This window comes from Panicum hallii, chromosome 5, assembly GCF_002211085.1.
Source record: "Panicum hallii strain FIL2 chromosome 5, PHallii_v3.1, whole genome shotgun sequence".
Lineage (NCBI taxonomy): Eukaryota > Viridiplantae > Streptophyta > Magnoliopsida > Poales > Poaceae > Panicum > Panicum hallii.
In genome coordinates, this window is record NC_038046.1 from 38,783,127 (window position 1) to 38,802,995 (window position 19,869).

The 19,869-nt window shown below is 44.1% G+C and overlaps 2 protein-coding genes across 8 annotated transcripts; both read right to left on the minus strand.

Moving 5' to 3' along the window:
• Positions 1–1,214: 1,214 nt before the first annotated feature.
• On the minus strand, positions 1,215–9,831 carry LOC112895149. 7 transcript variants are annotated; one of them, XR_003229161.1, is made up of 11 exons: positions 9,572–9,831; positions 6,327–6,442; positions 5,717–5,889; positions 4,550–4,643; positions 4,272–4,382; positions 4,067–4,156; positions 3,330–3,433; positions 3,172–3,236; positions 2,894–3,079; positions 1,553–2,152; positions 1,215–1,436 (listed from the first exon to the last, which is right to left on the minus strand). XR_003229161.1 is itself a non-coding variant. In XM_025963028.1 (9 exons), exons 1-9 carry the CDS (start codon positions 9,735–9,737, stop codon positions 2,970–2,972), a joined length of 1,011 nt encoding a protein of 336 aa, XP_025818813.1. In that variant the 5' UTR covers positions 9,738–9,829; the 3' UTR covers positions 2,795–2,969. The 7 variants fall into 7 exon arrangements, 1 of the variants encoding a protein (XP_025818813.1); XR_003229160.1 differs by having other exon boundaries at positions 1,215–1,466; XR_003229158.1 differs by having other exon boundaries at positions 1,215–2,146.
• Positions 9,832–10,551: 720 nt separating this feature from the next.
• On the minus strand, positions 10,552–14,652 carry LOC112895032. The gene is made up of 9 exons (XM_025962895.1): positions 14,417–14,652; positions 14,126–14,241; positions 13,373–13,545; positions 12,694–12,787; positions 12,240–12,350; positions 12,014–12,103; positions 11,227–11,312; positions 11,061–11,125; positions 10,552–10,949 (listed from the first exon to the last, which is right to left on the minus strand). Exons 1-9 carry the CDS (start codon positions 14,643–14,645, stop codon positions 10,837–10,839), a joined length of 1,077 nt encoding a protein of 358 aa, XP_025818680.1. The 5' UTR covers positions 14,646–14,652; the 3' UTR covers positions 10,552–10,836.
• Positions 14,653–19,869: the final 5,217 nt, after the last annotated feature.

A 19,869-nucleotide genomic window follows, 5' to 3' on the forward strand; every position in this document is an offset into this window, starting at 1 on the left:
TTCCTTGGCCATCTGCAACGAACGCCGCTCCTTGCCTCCTTTTATTTTTGCTCTGTCTGTCTCTGCTACGGCGGTGGCATATAACGCACAAGCAGGCGGCCAACAGTACTGCATCCGACTAGATCAAACGCATCTGGGATAAAGAAAAAGAAAAGAAGAGCCGGTGACGAAGAGAAGTTGGAATTGGGATGCGATGAACGCATCCTTCCTAGACTAGACTGCCTCTATTGGTTGGCTGGTTGCGTGGTAGCTTTGTCTGCCGAGTCCCAACTGAATCCACACTGCAAATACGCACGGCCGCGTTTTGGAGATAGTGACATGTTTGCGTGTGCACATTCCAGGAATGGCGGCTGATATGTCGGCTATCCTGACATTACACGGAACTGCTTGATCCGTACGTACCCATCATAGCGCAGCGGTGACGGATGCAGCTCGGCAACTCGATCAAAATCCTATAACCGAGTAACACAGCCGCTCCAGTAGCCAATCTGAAAAGATAAAATGTCATGGCATCGACGACCAAAACTCGATGCGTGGTATCTCGCTAGGTTGCACATCAGCTGTCGGGTTAGGATCGAAAGCCAACGGTTGACGTGAACCTAAGCTTTACACCCTAATCCACACAGATTAGCTCACATCATGTACATTCCAAAGATGCGAGTACGTTTTATTAGTAATTTTTTTTAAGCAAAGCAAAGTCCGTCCAGTACCACCAAAACGCCCCCGTCCGTCTCGTGAGCACCGGTACATATAGGACAAGATTTACGTAAGGGGTAAATTAAAAGGCTCGGAATTCATCGATGCTCACAAAACACATCGGCATTTTGTATTAACCCCAAACGGGGGCCTCTATTTAGTTTGTTTCTTTCGCTGGTTTGTTCGTCCATAATTCATTACTCTCTCCTCCGTTTATTGATTGGGCTCTATGTCGTTTGGCGTGTTTGTTCATTGTTCGGCATTTTGTATTATTAACCCCAAACGTGCCCGTAATGTCCTTTCCTATGTAAAAACATGCTTATTAGAATATTAACAAAACAAATAGTATTTCTCTCGATAAAATGGGATAATAATAATTCGTTAACTGCAATGAGATTACAAGAACAATCCTGCCTTTTGCTACCTGGTGTTATCGATCTGGCAGAGAGTGAAACAAATTGAACATGTTGCATACGCTTATCAAATAAAGTAAATCTTGGTTCTTGCATTGGTGCCTATGAAAAGAACAAAGATCTGCTCGTATATCTTTGCAAAAATCCATTACTATATACTTTACATGATCAACAAGCTAGAAATAAAGAGCAAAGGGAACCAAAATGCAAACACGAGGCGAATCAATAAGGAGACGAAAACAGATTCTCCTTGCGGTGCGATCTCTCTTTCCGATTGATCAGTTCAGTTGGATACATCACCCATCGAACATGTACTGGCTTTTCTGCCTAAAAACTTCTTCCGTATTAATTATATTGCTGATAAAAGAAAAAGAAAATGTAGAGCTCACTCAGCTTGCTTTCTACTACTACAGAGGAGAGGATGGACCCGCGAATCGAGTTACCAGAGCATGGCGAGACCTTCAAGTTCGCTTCATGGATCGGTCCTCCTGACGGTCAAGCGTCCCGGCGGCGGCGGCGGCCATCAGCCGTCAGTAGCAGCGGTACACGACGTACGAGTTCCGGCGGGGCGGCCGTACGTGGCAGAGCATGAAGAGCACCAGGGCGATCATCATGGCCAGCAAGAACCCCTTGGGGTCCAGCCCGCCGCCGGCGTCGCCTCCGCTGTCGTCGTCGCCGCCGTTGCACCCCATACAGCAGCATGATCCCGATCCCATGGCGGTGCGCCTCTTCTTTGCGGCGAGAGTGAGACTTGTGAATCTCCTCTGCGACTCTGCGTGTGTGAGAGAGAGAAAGAGGAGGGACAGAGTTTGCTTCGAGCGTGGAGAAAGGACGCAAATGGTTTGCTTGGGACGCAAAAGGAGGGGAGGATATGCAACTGACTTGTTTACTACCATCCATGGGAGCAGGTCCAAAGAAGAATAGGCCGGTGCAGAGACGGCAGGGTCTGTGGCACGATCGGGCCCACATGTCAGCCTAGCGGCGAACTCAGAGAAAAATCTTTGGGTTTCTCGCCTGTTGCAAAGAGTTCAACTGTGCTGTTCCTTCAGAAAAAAAAAAGGAGTTCAACTGCTCTGTTCCTTCAAAAAAAAAAGAGTTCAACTGCGCTGTTCCTTCAAAAAAAAAGAGTTCAATTGCGCGGTTCTTGGTTTTAACTTTGATTTCTTGGTGTGGTGTCACTTTCAATGGGGTGGAATTCCACTTGAACATGGGATGGACGGTTTTCGCCTCGGTTTCTTCGCAAAATCAGAGAACAATTTCATATGGGTGATGGTGCAAGTTTGACCGGAAAATGAAAAGTTGGAGTTGCTTGTGAGCACGAGAACACCCAAAGTCTACTTGTTCTACGTTTGGTTGATCGTTCATTTGTTCTGTAGCTCAAGGCTCGGAGATGCATGCGCAGGAAAGGCGGTTCCAGAACCAGTCTCCAATCCCAGCTTGGACTTCAGTTCGATGAAAGATACTTGCAGTTGACAGTATCCCAAAACCAGACGTTGAAAACTACTATGCAGCTATATGACGCATAGTCTTATGGAGAACTCAAATAGTCTTAGAATCAAAATGCCCAACTGATGACATGCACGGAGCAGACACAGATGTGCACCCTCACCAGTTCAGACCATATCAAAACTCATACTCCCTCCGTTCCACATCGTAGTTCGTTTTGGCAAATCTAGATATATAGTTTTTATTATTATGTAGACATAGTATATATCAAAATGCATAAAAAAATCTATATATCTAAATTTACCAAAACAACCTGCAACTTGGAACCAAGGGAGTACCTTAGTACGACTTCTTTGCGGTCTGCGGTTGCTACTCAATCGAGTCAGAAGAACTGAACACTATGCAAGGATATTGCTAGCTGCTGAGACCAAGGAATTCAGTGAAGCTGGGATACTTAGGCTCCCACCCAATCTCAGCCCGAGTTTTCGAGTTCTCCATCCTCTTGCCCAATGGACCGTCAGTACCTGCAGTTAAAGCAGATTTCAGATTATGCAAGAGAAGCTAATGCCTGTGCATTAAAGGGGATGAGAACACTCAGAGCTGGGTAAAGACTAACCAGTAAAGCCTTCAAACTTCGTGTCAAATTTTCCACTTCTGTTCACAGCGTCCATTATTTCTTGCCTGTGAAGTTTTTTCCTTTTTAATTAGGCTAAACCATAAGAGTAACACTAAACAGCAAAACTGACTTTACAAAACTAAGAAACTGATGCGAACCAGAAAGTCGACAATGACCTGGAAAGAGGCTTATTGTCACAGCCAAGAAAGGTTTGATTCCGCAGTCTCTTTTTCATGATCGCTATTGCAAGGGAAGCAGCATCCTGGCAATAATATGACATATATAATCGCAGCTAATAACAAAAGGTTGTTCTAACAAACCATACTCATACCGCCCATCAGATCAGCATGGAAAAGACTATAAGAATATGCAAAGAAATCAACAGTTGTAGTGAACCAAAGCATTCACAGGCATACTTGGATTGGATCACATCAGACTATTGTGGTCAAGACTAAATTAAGTGGTATACATAGCTACATCTAATTAGATAGCATTTCATTATCTAAAGTAACAGATATCATTTTTCAACTTGCTTATCTACCTTAAATGAAATGGCACGCAGTCCTCCTGCGCCGTTCGAGAAAAAAAAATCAACTTGCTTCATATACTACAACCTAAGTTTCACGATTTCTAGGCTACATATAAAATTTTGAAAACCTATGCTTTTGTATTTTATCAATAAGTAGAATATAAATAAATACCAACATTTTACAGATAACAGGCATTCTGCTCAGCATTTGTGATTGGGCAAATGCAAGGCTATTAAAGAAATTTTAGGTACATCCAATTACAGATTTTGGACATGACACCGATAAGCTCAACTATCAGATGGTGAGATGAGTAGAGAAATTATAGACAAGATGTGTATCTGAGATAAATCTGTAGCTCATCTTACCTCATAATGAATCTGGTTGATGATATGATCTGGTCGTGTGTCCAAAGTACCTTTCCTCAACCAAAATACATGAGCACCTCTATCTATCTTGTGTTTCCAAGTTAAGGAAATGCTATAGCAGTTTCATCCACAGTAGTATATATATAAGTGTTTGTGTTCATAATGATTGCACTTGGAACAAGAAATAGGCATTAGTTGAGGATATATAAAGTCCAGCTAGCCTGAGAACACAACCTCCTGCCTCAAGAACAACATTTTCCACTTTCAGAAGTACATCGGTACGAGGGCTCCTGCCAATTGGCACTGATGGACAATACTGCATGAAAAAACTTTTATGGTTAATACGTCACAAAAAGGAAGGAAAAAAGGACAAGCAAAGCTTCAACTGAAGAGTAAATATAGCTAGTTGCATAACATGGTTTGTGGTTTGTTTTTAAATTTGCCAAACTTGTACCCTGAAGAATACTAGTCTTTCTCTAGTACCTCATTGCACATCATGTTGTCACTGCAGTCATACAGAGCAGTGCTTGATGTAAACAGGAAAGATCCTTCACCATTCCAATTTGACGCTGCCACTCTGCACACACTTTCTGAAATGAGGATATATCACATGTCCACACTCCATGATATACAATTTAATTAGTGTAAGAAGATGAATGATGGATTTGTAACAATCTCACACGCCAACAGTGATAAAATCCAAACAAGTACAGATTATGAGCGGTGATGCACAGGTGTGTTGACACTACATAGAGCTAGTGATGCCCATCTTTATATAGTAGCCACGTGATTAACCAGCATGTACATTAGATTCTACAAATATCAAAGTACCAGATAAGAATGCAGCACGTAGATTCCCTGATACTTACAGCCTAACACAATATATTACCTTAATTGCTAACAGTATGAAAATACATATCACCTTCTTCGGTGCACGACCCAAACACACCAGTTTGGAAGTTGTCTCAAGCATAATACACTCGATAAATTCAGGGATGAGTTGCAACCAAAATCTGAGCATGTAAAGTTTTGTGGCATACCTGTAATTTTATCTGAGTACACTTATATTAGCCTAATCTAAAGCAAAATAGATCATCAGGTCCTGTGTCAAAAATCGAGAAATCAACCATGTTTTACACCGCAGTGTTTATCTGTCACTATGCATTATATAGTGATGGTCGCACAGCCACTAGCAGCTCTAGCATAAAAACACTGGTGCAGCTAGTCTTACACCACCATGGTAGTCTCCAACAATGATTGACTAGGCACGGTCTCATGTTGCTTTACAACCTATGCCACTATTATGGCTGTCAACAATTGTACAATGCATTGACTGCCATCAGTGTAATCACATTGACCCAACTGATATTAACTAAGATATAGTGCCCAAATCCCATTCAAGTTTGATTTGGATACAAAATTTCAACCTGAACAGACTATACACACCATATTTGTTTTTCTAGAAGTGTTAATAGTTTAAAAATGCACTAGAACAACAGATTTGGAGAGCTTCATGATTTCAATAAAAACATCAGGAGAAAGCCAGAGCATTTACCATTAATGTTAGCAGCGCAAAAGGTATGTGAGAAAAATGGCAACGTTAAATGAAACTTATTGCATGAAATTATCATTATTGGTGCATCCATTTACCTGACATCCTCAGGGTAATCATCAGAACCAGATGGAGGAGCACAGAAAATAACATGCGGAACCTTCTGAGAAATAGTGGAGCCCTTCAATGAGGGGATGATACCAAGATCTGTTAACTCGCTATGATGATTTGTGCTTGCAGTCTGGCCATAAACTTTGCAACCCGGATGCTCCTTTAGGATGAAAAGTACACTTAATTAGAAAATCTTACAACATAGCTTAACTTATTACCTCTCCAAAAATTAGCCCTAAAAAATCACAAAGAAACAAAAAAAACGACATCGAGTTATGCAAGAGATGATATGAAGGCACCCGTTTTACAGTAAATATATAATGTTTAGTTAAAAGGGGGGATACTTCAACAGGAATCAAGACTTTTTAGAAAGAAATATTTAGCAGTTCTCCAGGAGTTCTTCAGACGATTAATTTTTCACAAACTGTCTGAAACATATTGACTGATAGTTTTTCAATAACATTGACATCGAAGTAACTCGGGATCTAAATTGATTTGAACAGTATAATCGTTGGCTTGATAAGCAAGTTCTGGTGCACAATTCTCCATGTAGGTGATAAATAAAGACATCAGAATATTAACTGTAGCCAGAAATACCTTTTGCCACTTCTCAGCTACAATTCGTCCAAGCACGCCAGGGCCCACAATCAGTAGATCATTCTGGCTAACAACATCGGCGCCAGAGACCTCGGAGCCTTTATCATGAGATACCCCTGGGAGCAGCAAACACAAAAAGAATGCATCAGTTAATTGCAGTCATCTCTGTGGACTTCCAGATTTGGAAATAAGATCTTTTAGAATCCCAAATTACAAAGATAGAAGTGGTGTGTTTGCAAGTTACAACTTTGAGCATGCTGCAATGAATATTAATTGCAGCAAACATGGGACAAGTTAAGTTCACAAGCTATAATGTGGCAAGCCTAACCCGCTACGGCGCTACCACAGAAATATTTCAGCATCTGTATAGACTGCATTACCGACTACTTGAGGTACCCAAAATGCAACTACGGACTAGCTTCTTTCTAATGGACAAATTGGTACAGCATCATTGTAGAACCTCAGCTTAGGACTGCAAGCTTCGAAACTTGGAGCTGCTCTACCAAAGCTGGAGCAGAGTAAAAAAAAATACAGATATAAGGGGAAGTATCCATTCGTTGGTTTCGTCATGCGAGAACAAAGTCATCAACATCCAGCGCACAGGATTAGCAGTATGGTCAATGTCATGAACAACTTGTACAAAACCAGAGCGAGAACATCCCCCAACAACATGCACAGAGGGATTGATTCTACTAGTATAACCTGGCCTCCACTGAAACCAGCACTAGTCCCAAGACCCCAAGCTATTCGAGAGGAGCGGACCTCATCAACGTAATACCCTTAGCCACCAGCGTAGTGTCGAGACGTGAGAAACCACAGAGACAACAGGATTTGGGTAGGATCGGGGTCAGATTAACCTCTTCCGATTTGTGATTTGGTTTTCAGTTCATCTTCCTCACCATTATGATCTGGTGATACCCTGCTGTCATGTCCAATTTGGTGAAAAATTGAGTACCAGCCAATTTATCTATGATTTCTTCAATGATTGGAAGAGGAAACCTGTTCCTGACAGTAAGATCATTGAGCTTTCTATAGTCAAAAATAAAATCTCCAATTTCCATCTTTTTTCTGGACCAATAAAACTGGGGAAGCAAATGGGCTAGTGATATGGGTAATGAGTCCAGCATCTAGCAACTCTTTCACTTGTCTTTCTATCACATCTTTATGGCCAGGTGAAGATCTATAGGGTTTAGAATTGACTGGAGCAGAATTGGGTAATAAAGGAATGGTGTGATCATACACTCTCTGAGGTGACGAAGAATTTGGCTTAGAAAACACATCCTCAAATTCCTGAAGTAGACCCTCTATTTCAGGTAAAGAAGCTGTAGAAATCTGCTCAACATAGTTCACTATAGCTACTGCCCATATATCATTACCTTTGCTTAACTTGATCAAAGTATCAGCTGACATATGAAACAGTTGCAATGGAGGGGGCTGAAGTCCATGTAATTTAACCAGTCTTCCTTTTTTTCACTGAATTCTACTGTATGGTTATCCCAATGGCAAGTCATAGGACTTTGAGGCTTGAGCCAGTCATAACCCAATATGACATCATAGGCTCTCAGGTCCAACACTGGCATTTCAGAAGTTAATGTGTGTCCCTGGCACCACCAATCCAATTTTGGTACTTTCTTATCAGTGATCAAAACCTGACCATTGGCCACTTTGACTTGCTTTGGAGACATAGGTACAGGTTCGATACCCACTTGTTGCAGAAAAGAGAAACTCACAAAACTATGAGAGCTGCCACTATCTAACAAGATGAGCATAACCTTGTTTTTGACCATAGCTCTGAGTTTGAGAACATCTCCTTCAGCAGTGCCTGCAATTGCATTCAAGGACAACTGCTGAAAATTATCAGTGATAGAATCTTCCTCTGCCAGTTGTGTAAGCACTTCTTCAGACAATTGATCCAAATCATTCACTGCCTGAGCATGAACCTGAGCCTGAGGTCTTTTAGTACAGATAGCAGCATAAGCAGAGTTGTATGTATCTCCACAGTAGATGCAAAGGCCATTGGCCCTTCTGAAATCCCGAAGCTGTCTCTCTTTCAACAGAGGACCTGTAGAAGCACTGGACTTGTATTCAAATTTGGGTAAAGAGGTAGTACTCTTTCCATTAAACTTACTGTATTTAAGATGTTGCTGTCTAATAACTGTTGTTGCACTTTTGCCAGCACAATAGCTTTCATCTTCTTAGGGATTTGAGCTTGCACACTGGCCCTCAATTCTGGTTTCAGCCCACTAGTGAATTGTGTGACAAAATACACTTCATCCAACCCCAGATTATGCATACTGACTTGATATTGGAGGTCAACAAAAGCTGAAATGTAAACCTCTAAAGAACCAGTCTGAGTTAATGCAACCAAATCACTAATGGCATCTCTGTAATCATAGGACCCAAATTGAGTTTCTACAGCAGCAATAAACTCATTCCATTTACCTAACCCATATTTTAATTTATGAACCTGCAGCCACTTAGCCGCTTGCCCATCCATATGCATAGAGGCAGCAGTAGTCCACATGGATTCAGGCACATTGCACAAATTGAAATAATTCAGACATTTATCCTTCCAGATTCTAGGTTGTTCATCAGTAAACAAGGGAAATGACATTTTGCAAATAAGGACGAGAGTGACTAGCAAAATCACCCTGAGAACGCTGAGAACTGGTGTGAGGTCGAGCAAACAGTACCTCTGATGACATGGGATCGGGACGAGCAGCACGAGGTGGTTCCTGCTGATGACCACCAGCGCCGCTGCAACCCAAGGCTGAGGATAATGAATCTGATACCACTGTGATACCCTTAGCCACCGGCGTAGTGCTGGGACATGAGAAATCACAGAGACAACAGGATTCGGGTAGGAACAAGGTCAGATTAACCTCTTCTGATTTGTGATTTGGTTTTCAGTTCATGTCTGGTTCAGCTACAAGCCCGGGTATATAACTCACTCACGCAAGACTTGACTATGGCCCACATGCCAGTCTGTAAGCTATTACAATTCAAATGACATTGAAAACGTAAACAGCAAATAGGTCTTTCTCCTCGTCATGGCGCAGTCATACAATCAAACTGTTCAAATGTCATGTTCCATCTGCGACAGTTCGTAACAGAGTCTAGAAATGATTCCCTATTCCATCCCATTGGTCAATTCAAGGCGACAGGAACTACGCGTGACGTAAATCGGAAACGATAAAGCGGCATACGAGAAGAGGAATGGGGGCGGTGACTGGTGAGACGCTTACCAAGAGAGGCGCGGGCGACAGGCGCGCGGCGGGCGAGCGTGAAGACGCGAGATGGCTGAGCAATCGGGGCGGGTTTCAGGGAACAGGAGGAGGTGGCGGAGGCGCGGCGATGGGGCGGGTTCGTGGCGGGAGCCAGACGGAAGGAGGCCGCAGTGGCGGCTCTCATCTCGTCGGCCGGCGGGGTAGCGGCGGCGACAGTGTAATGGTGACTCAGTGGGAAAAGAGGAGACGGGGAATATATGGATAATGGATCGAGGAACGAGTCGTCGTTTGCTAGCATCTCACCCTTAAATCAGATGATCTAATTTATTTCTTAAGTATAGGCTCGCTCTATTTTTTATTTAGCTAGTTTTTAATCTTAACTTCAGCTCACTTTCTTTTTTTAATTACCCTCAAAAAATAGAGGGTGGAGAAAGAGATTTGGACACCTTCCCAATGGAGTGCGAGTTTTTATTCCACGCTTTAAATTTAAGATAAAAATTTATTTAGAGGGTCTATTGAAGTTGGTCTAAAACGGCAGAGGGGAGGCGTAGCCTGCTCGGCTCTGTTCATTCGTTTTAAGATGTTTTATTTTTAATTTAATTATCAAACTGAGAATTCGTTTTAAGATGTTTTATTTTTAATTTAATTATCAATCTCTCAATTCTAAACTTTTGTAGATATATAATTTTTGTTACACATCTATATACACAAATGCATAAAAATTTATATACCTAGAAAAAAATTAGGATGAATTAGGACGGCGATTAGGACGGAGCGAGTACTGAACATGTCTAAATACCCTTTTCTAATTTATAATTTTATAATTAGGAAATACAGTAGGAATTTCATCTAGTAGATAAATTTCTCATCCAATTCTTTTTGTTGCTTCTGCACATCAGAAAGGATTATTGGACATTTTGTTACAATTCTAGAGACATCGACAGTGAGATTTTTTTTTCGAAAAGATCAACACTGAGATAGGGTATTGAACAGGAGGATGGGTTGAAGAAGCCATGGAAACAATTAACAAGTGTTGGAGGCGATGAGATGGTACAATGCTTTCATGACTTAACAAAAGAAAACAGAGGCGACTTAGGTACATGCGCCACACCATGGCGGCAATGCTTTACGTGATCTAAATCCAACAGAAGAAACGAAAAGTAGCCTAAAGCTGGAGTATGACTGTATGAGCAACCAACATTTCACTTCCAAATCCGTCACCATTTCTTTCATGTACCGATGTTCATCTTTAATCACAAGAATTTAGCGACATCCCATGAAAGTTACAGATTGCTGAGACCAAGGAACTCTCTGAAACTCGGATACTTGGGCCGCCATCCGATCTCAGCCCGGGTTTTGGAATTCTCCATCCTCTTCCCCAGCGGGCCATCAGTCCCTACATCAAGCAAAATTAAAAAGGGTGACGAGGCCATGTTAATTATGAGCGCAAATGATCCTCTTGGGAATTCTTGAACGCAGCTAGAATGTTAGCATGTGACTGACTAACCAGTGAAGCCCTGGAACTCCGTGTCAAATTTCCCACTTCTGTTGACACGGTCCATAATCTCCTGCCTGCAACATCAGAGCTTCATAATGTCAGCACACGTGTATTTGCAGCAAATCATCTTTGGTTTGCAAAAAGGGAGCTGAACAAGATGGAGTTTGGCATCGACCTGGATAGAGGCTCATTGTCACAGCCCACAAAGACACGGCTGCGTAATCCCTTTTTCATGATGGCAATTGCAAGGGAGGCTGCATCCTGTAAATAAACATAAAGTGAAAATTCGTAAAACACAGAGCGCATAGTAAACCACCCTGACATGCTAATCAGATACATATAATCAATAAGGTCCCGTTTGGATCCCTTCATTTTGAGGAATTGGAATCTACTTAATAGAGTAGGCTATTTGTCTTGGAATATGGCATTCCACAACTTTCCAAAGTATATATATAAGCTTATCTTAAATTCATAGGGTTGGGAAATGGAATTTGATTCTATAGATCCTCATGTTATGTTTCTAATGTACAATTTATAGCACACTCTTCGATTCGCTTCACTATAAAAAAACACAGTGCATAAGTATCTCTCCCATATGGTCAACAATAATATACAAATATATTACACATACAACTATATTAGCTTAATTAATTTATATCTAAATTATGATTATTAGAATGGAATTCAATTCTAAGGATCCAACCGGGGCCTAAGAGAATCTAGTCATCTGTTTAAACCTTCCTTTAAGAAGAAACCTTAGTGTTTACAGTATGGATGTATCTTTTAGTTATCAATTTGCTTATATGGGGGATCATATACAAATTAACACTCAAAGAGTACGCGTTGCATCAAAGGGTTTGATCTAAATTGGTACATATAGGCTCAAATTTGCCCTAAAACATCTAGTGTACAATACACTTATCCATGTTATAACACCAACATAAATAAGTAGAAGCTCTTACTTCATAATGTATCAGATTGAGTACATGATCAGGACGGGCATCCAAGGTTCCTTTTGACAGCCAGTAAACATGAGGACCTCGATCAGATTTGTGTTGGAAGTCAAGGAATATTGTATCAGTTCTGCCGATTGTAACTCAGTAGGGTTCGGACAAACTATATCAAAGAACACCAGATGCTCGAAAGTTGGAGCTGGAATAAAAAGAAAAGACATGTCGGTGAGGATATGTAAAGTCCCACAAGCCTGAGAACACAGCCTCCTGCCTCAAGGACAACATTTTCAGCTTTTAGAAGGACATCGGTACGAGGGCTTTGACCAATCTGTACACAAGGAGAATCCTACACAAGCAGAAAAGACGATAAAGGTCAAACTAAATCAACAAAGCCAGACCTGGTACTGGAACATTGTTGCAAAGCACAGGCAAATAAACCAGGGTTCTGGAAACCAGATCAACATTAAAAAAAATTGTAACCGCCAAGAAAGCATGTTGCCAGCCTGAAAACGGATCCTTTTTCAGTGTTTCTTTTTCCATAGTTCACAATTTTCGATATGACTTTTTGAATGTTTCTGTTTGAAATATTAGAAAGTAATACTATAACTACTAATGTTGAGAAGCAAACAGACAACTTAGAAAACTCTTCTATTTAATGATGTACAATATAAAGCACAGAGTAATAATACCTCACTGCACAATCCATTGTCACTGCAATCATACACAGCAGTACTTGAGGTGAACAGGAAAGAGCCTTCTCCATTCCAATTTGAAGCTGCTACTCTGCACGACTTCCGAAATAAGGATGTCTTACATGTCCTTGACACTAATGGACTTAAAGTATAAGACAGAGCGAGATATAATTAACCGTACATACACTTAACACTTGGAACATTCATCACTACTTTTACACAGTTCCATCGCCTGAAAACGCAACTCCCTTTAACCAACGAGTTCAGGAGAGAGAGTTCTCAGGGTCTAGTGATGATCTGCTGCCCGGGTTTAGGGGGATGCCAGGGGTAGCAGGCCAGTCAATGGTGGGATGCCGCCAAACAAAGCTGGAGAGGACCACAGGGTTTTGTTGGGGGGGGGGGGGGGGGGGGGGGGGTGGGATGCCAGGTTGGCGCGGTGGCCGAAAGTGGGTGCGGATCAGGGTGGGGGAGCCATTACAATTCCATGGTATAGAACAATTTTGCAAGCACCTAGCATGCCCCGTTCACTAGAAGCATGTGCCCAATAGCCAACCATGCATTACAAATATGGATTTCAATAACTCTTTCTAATGAAGAGAAATCCAGAGCATGTCCTTGACTGAAATACAGAATGAACAAAAGGAGGCCATCATCACGAAAGCTTACAGTTATTTACCTCAGATCCCCGGCATAATCCTCAGAACGATATGGTGGAGCACAGAAAATAACATAAGGAAATTTTGGACCAATTATGGACCCCTTCAAGGATGGGATGATGCCAATGTCAGTTAATTCACTGTGATGATCTGTGGTTGCAGTCTGGCCATAAACCTTGCAACCTGGATATTCCTACAAGGCAAGCACTTAATCAGACTAAGCTTTACAGTATTTGACTGGTGACGAAATTTACAAGATATGACAAGGATACCACTCCATTAAAAAGATATTGGGTCAAGATTGCCAGAACCATAGTATGTTGGTGGTACTTCAATATACCACTAAAGAAATGCTAGCAAAGTTGAAAAATAATGAATGATTTTTATTTCTATTTTTTGGGAGTGATTCGTAGTTAATTGCCTGAAAGCTTTAATTTCAGCCACTCACTCCTGCCCATCAGATCAAAATCTGACTATTTGCAAGAGTTGTTTCTCTACGCATGTAGTTCAGGATTACACTATTCTTCTCACGAACACACTGTAATTTTAGGTGACTGGGTGCTACAATAAATTATCATCAGGCGACATTTCTTTTTTATAACTCAACGAGGACTTCCTTGGGACAGGACCACTTCTGGGTTCGTTATATGGGGATTCATAGGTATTTAAAGCTATCCAATCCCCGTTGTAACTTGTAAGTTGGTGACGAGTCATTTCTGGGTTCGTTACAATCTATCTCGGTTCTCAGATAGTCAGATGCAATCAGTAGTAACCTGTTTCCACATCTCAGCGACGATCCGGCCAAGCACGCCGGGTCCGACGACCAGTAGGTCGTTGTGCCCGACGCTCTCCAACGAGAGAGCGCCGATCCCCGTTCCATCCGATACTCCTACGATCACGCAACGGAGAAAATGAATAATCACACGAAAACGAAGCGGGAGTCAGTCAATCGTGTGAATTTCGCAACGAGTAACTTTCCGGAACGAGAATGGAAAAGGAACAAATATAACATCGCGAACTGGAGGAGGCGCCAGTGGCGAGCATCGGGTGGACGGCGGGTTTACCGATGGAGGATGAGGAGGCGGCGGCGGCGGCAGACATCGCGGCGCGGCGGCGCGGGCGGGCGACGCGGACGCTCGGGCTTGGAGCGGAGCGAGGGACAGAGAGGGTGGAGGAGGAGGCAGCGGCAGGTGCGGTAGCGTGAAGATAGGGAATCGGCGTTGACTGGTGGGAGTGGAGTCGGGGTGGACGAGGAAGTGGTAGTGGTAATCGCGCTGGCGCGGCTCCGCCCATGCCGATGGCGTGGCGGCGTCTTGTGGGTTCGGGTCCTCTGGGGACGGTTATATACTTGCAGAAAAGTCTCCGGCAGCCTGCCCGAAAGTATGGTTTTTTTCCCGGTCCGAACCTGGCCGGGCCCAGCCTTCGTAGTGCCCGGGCTGGCACGGCCCGTTAGATAGTGCCAGGTGTAGGCGGCCACCCAGCACGCCGGGCGGCCCTGCCCGGTACAGAGAATATAGGCCGGCCCGCTGGCGACCCGCTACCCTTCCCAACAGCTAAGAGGCCAACAGGTCAACGGAGCGGCCCAGCCCAACGGAGCCCGCCGGCCGCCACATAACCCCGGCCTCCACTGGTCCCCCACTTCCCCCCCACCCACCGAACCCTAGGCCTAATCCCCCAATCCCCACTTGACCGCCTCCTCACCTCCTCCGCTCCTTGCCTCTCTCCTCCTCCTCCGCGAGACCTTGCCTTCTTCGTCGCCGCCCGCCGGTGACTCGCCTCCGGTTCCCCCTCATCTCCGATTGTAGGACTCACTGCCTCGCCTTCCTCTGTCCTCTTCCTCTCCTCCTCCGGCCCCGAGACTCGAACCCTAATCCCAATCCCCGCCTCGGCGCCTCCTCACCACCTCGCCTCTCTCCTCCGCAAGACCTTGCCTTCTTCGCCGCCGGTGAGTCGCCTCCGATTTCCCCTCATCTCCGGTGAGTAGAAGTACATGTAGGCCTCGCCGCCTCGTCTCCTCGTCGCCTCGCCTTCCTCTATCCTCTATCCTCTTCCTCTCCTTCTCCCCTAGTACTCCAGTCCACCGCATCTCGCCGTCGGCCGTCGCATCTCTCTCCGGCTTCGGGGTCCGGCTGCGCAAGTAACCGGCTAACCCTAACCTTAATCCCTAGATCTAGATCTCAAGTTCTTGTTCTTGAATCTTGAGTCTTGACTACCTTTTCCCTTCTTGATTCTTGCCTGCAGGTCTCGTGCTGATGCTGCGCGGGGCCATGCGTCGTTGAGGAATGGAGCCGCGGAGGCCGGCTACAGCCTGCAGCATGCGTTCGTCGTGATGGACGACATGGAAGAGTACACCATCAACGACGACCTCAGGGCCTGTGGGCTCCTCGGTGACGACGAGGATGACCTGGCGTCCAGCGGCGAGGCATTGTTCGGTAGCAGTGCTCGGCAAGGCATTGTTCGGTAGCAGTGCTGCTCCGATCAATGTTGATGGCGGTGATGATGCTGGTGCTGCTGGAGGTGCAGGTGCTGGGACTCCTGGGCAGTCGACGATGCCTTCCTCCATGCCATCTATCAATACTGGCACTAGCATTCGGGGGAAGCGTGTGAGGTCTGGTGCATGAAATAACTTCGAGGAGATCTTTGAGACTTTGCCCACCGGCAAGAAGGTGAGAGTTGCTGCTAAGTGCCGTCATTGTTCTCATATTCTTTCTGGGCGTTCTTCTGCTGGTACTGGGCATTTGCTCCAGCACCAGAAGGTATGTGTTGCTAAAACTAAGCATGCTATTCTAATTCAGTCTCGTTTACAATACAATAGTGATGGTTCTATCCATACATAGGAGTATAAGCCTGATGTTGCTTGTAGAGAGTTGTGTCATTTAATTGCTAGACTAGATTTGCCTTTCGGTTTTGATTTCGAAGATGCATTTGAGGAGTACATTCAGCGTGCTCACAATTCTCGTTTGCTAAAGTCTCTAGGCAAACCACAACTAGAGATCTAGAAAAGTATTTCCTTGAGCGTCGACATTCTCTGATTGAATGCTTGAAATCTGTTTCATCTGTTTGCATTACATCTGATATTTAGTCTGGCAATGCTTAGGAAGACTATCTTAGTGTTGTTATTCATTTTGTTTCTGCTGATTGGGAGTTAGAGAAGAGAGTCATTAGTCTTAGACTCATTGATGTCTCCCATACTGGTGTTAACATTGCTGAACGTGTTGAAGCTATTGTTACTGAGTTTGGTTTGAAGTATAAGGTTTTTTCTGTCACACTTGACAATGCTTCTTCAAATGCTTTTGCAATGGCCAAACTCATTCCTAAATTTATTGGTTACCTTGATCCCGACTCTGAACCACTTGACAAAGACAAAGATAAAGTATTGCATGGTCTCTTGCACCAGCGCTGTGCATGTCACATTATAAACCTCATTGTCAAGTCTGGTTTGAAAAGGGTCAAGTCTTATCTTGAGCCTTTTAGAACTGCAATTTCTTATTTGAACTCTTCCAACCAACGCATAGCTGAATTTTATAACTTTTGCATTGTTAAGGGGGTTCAACCTCGTAAATTTGGTTTGTATATGGATGTGAGATGGAATTCTACTTATCTCATGCTCAAGCATCTTATACCATATGGATATACCTTCTCTGTATTTATTGGTGCTAATTATGGTTTGGTTAATGGTGAGCCACTACTCGGTGATGGTCATTGGGTTGTTGCTGAGAAGATTATGGAGTTTCTTGAAATGTTTTATGAATCAACTGTTGCTTTATCTGGTGTTTACTATCCAACCAGTCCTTTGATGTTGCATCATATTCTTGACATTGTTGGTCATTTACCTAAGAGACTGATCCATTGCTTATGAATATTGTTACTCCTATGAAACCTCAAGTACTAACAGAATATACCTCTGTTGTATTCATTTGCATTTATTTTGGATCCTAGAGCCAAGATGAGAGGTTTTCATAATGTTCTCCAGCTACTTTCTTAGACTATTGGTACTGATTATTCCCGTTACTTCAGTGAGGTAAGAACTGAGTTATATAAACTTTATAACAAATATGAAAATAGGTTTGGTGTTGTTAGGTCTCAGAGGCACTCTCAAGCAGGAGGATCTACTGGTAAGAAAAAAAGCATGGGATAAGATATCTGGGGCTCCTCGTACTTCCATTGGGGATGGTTCTTCAACTGGTACTACATCTACATATGCTGCTGTTATAGCAGCTATTTCTGGGTTATCTTCTTACTTGGACAGCGACACTGTCACATGTTTTGATGATGACTTCAACATTCTAAATTGGTGGCATGAGCACAAACTTACATATCCCATTCTATCCATACTTGTTAGAGATATCATGTCTATTCCAGTTTCGACAATTTCTTCGGAGTCTTGCTTTAGTCTAACTGGCAGGTTGATCGAGGAGCGGCGTCAACGGTTGCTGCCTCATTCGGTGGAGATGTTGACCTGCATCAAAGATTGGGAGTTAGGAGATGCAAGGGCACAACATGAGGTCGAGAAGGGGATGCAAGCGCTGAAGGATGGAGAAGGGCAAGTTGAAGCTGGTGATACTCAGACTCAGTAAGTACTTGGCCTACTGCCCTACTCATATTTTGTTGATCAATAACTGATGATGGTTGACTCTTTGTTTGCTAGGCCTGTCTCCACCACTGGGTCTACGCCATCTGTCCAGGGAAGAAGTGATGGCGGCAATTCTTTTGGCAAGCAAGATGCAAGAGTGCAAGTGCATGTGTGGAGTCTGGAGCTAGGAGCTATCTTTTGTATTTGTATTTTATTCTTATAATCATGTGATGCAAATATGTAATTTACATCTAAACTTGAATTACAGATCTGGGCTGTACTCTTTTTTTCCTTCCTAGGGTTTCTCACAAGGGTGAGTTTTACCTAGGAAGATTTTTAATGAGGCAGCCAACACTCGATCACACAAACCAAGTGTTAAAACAGATCTATAATTTCTTTTGAAGTGGTGATCTTTTGCTTATTTTGCCTCTTTTACTTGAATGTTTGTGAAATTAGAATGGTTATGAAATTTGGAGTTGAGGCAGCTGTGAAATTTGGAGTTAAAACATGACTTGGCGGGTTGTGGGCTAGCCCAGCCCGCTACTTGTGCTCGTGCTTTACGGGCGGGCCCGGCATGAAATATGCCCGTGGGCCTGGGTTTGGGCCGTCGATGCAGCCCGTGGGCCCGCACGGCAGGCACGGTGGAGAGTAGTACTGGGCCAGGCCTGGCATGAAGTTGACCGGTGTAATACCCTAATTTTGAATTTAGGAACTTAAATGAATTTTGCCTAGAATTCTCTTAGAACCTAAGGTTTTTATCTCCTCATTTTGATTTTAGAGCATCTATCATGAATTAATATCAATTTAATAAAACATAAAAAGAAATATAAGGAACTATAGGTGTTGTCCATTTCATGCCCTTTGCATTATTTTATTGATTGTCTTCCATTTGAATTTAAATTTCAAATTCAAAATCAAATGCATTTGAAAAGCATTTCTTTTTCTCTCTCTTTTCCTATTTGGGCCTTCCCACCTTCCTTTTTCCTTTTTCCTTTTTCTCTTTCTTTTCTTCCTTTGCTGCCCGGCCCACGGCCTCCCCTCCTTCTCCCCTCTTCCTTCCCTTCCGTGTGCGGCCCACCAGCTTCCCCACCCTAGGTCGCCCGCGCAGCCTGCTTTCCTTTCCTTCTCCTCTTTCTTCCGCTGACACCCGGGGTCCACTCGCCAGGGTCATCCCCGACCTCGAGCCAGACTCGGGCTCAAGGCCGAGTCTGCCCCGGTGCCACCCCGCCGTGCTCTGCCTTAGGCCCGCACGCCTAGGAGCCGCAGCCGCCTCTATTTAAAGCCCCGACCCGTGCCCTAGATTCCCTCAACCTGCAGCCGCCGCCTCCGCCCGCGAAACCCTAGCGCCACTGCTCTCCGCCGCCGCCATTGCCACCGTGCTTCGGGAGCTCGCCGCGCCACTGCTCCCCGCTGTTGAACAACCACCGCAGGAGCACCGCAGTGGGGTAAGGGTACTTGCATGCCGCTCCTTTTCCCCTCTCTTGCTCCCACGTGCCCGCACGGCCTCACCGTTGATTCTGAGCCGTCACTCGCTATCGTGTCGCCGCTCCGGCCGATTTCGCTGCCCTAGAAGCCCTTAGATGGGTTACCCGTGACGCCCGCTACCTCCCTGTGCGATCCCCGCTCGAAACCGAGGTCGGGAACGCATTTACGCGTTTCCCCGGCAAAGCTCTGCCGCTCACCGCCGCGCGCCGCCGCCTGAACTGCCGCCGGCGTCCCCCGCCGCCGCTCCGTACCGTTCCCCGCATCCGTGGCTGTTGGATCTAGATCCAACGGTTTGAATCTAATCTAACCCGAGTCAATAGGGTCTAATACCGGTCAACCCGTGATCTTTTTGCGGTTTAGCCCTTAAGTTTTCTGAAAATCAACCCGCAGTCCATGTCAGTTCAAAAGTAATCGTGAATAGGTCTTTTTTCTTCTATTTAGGCCCCTATCTTTTTCTAA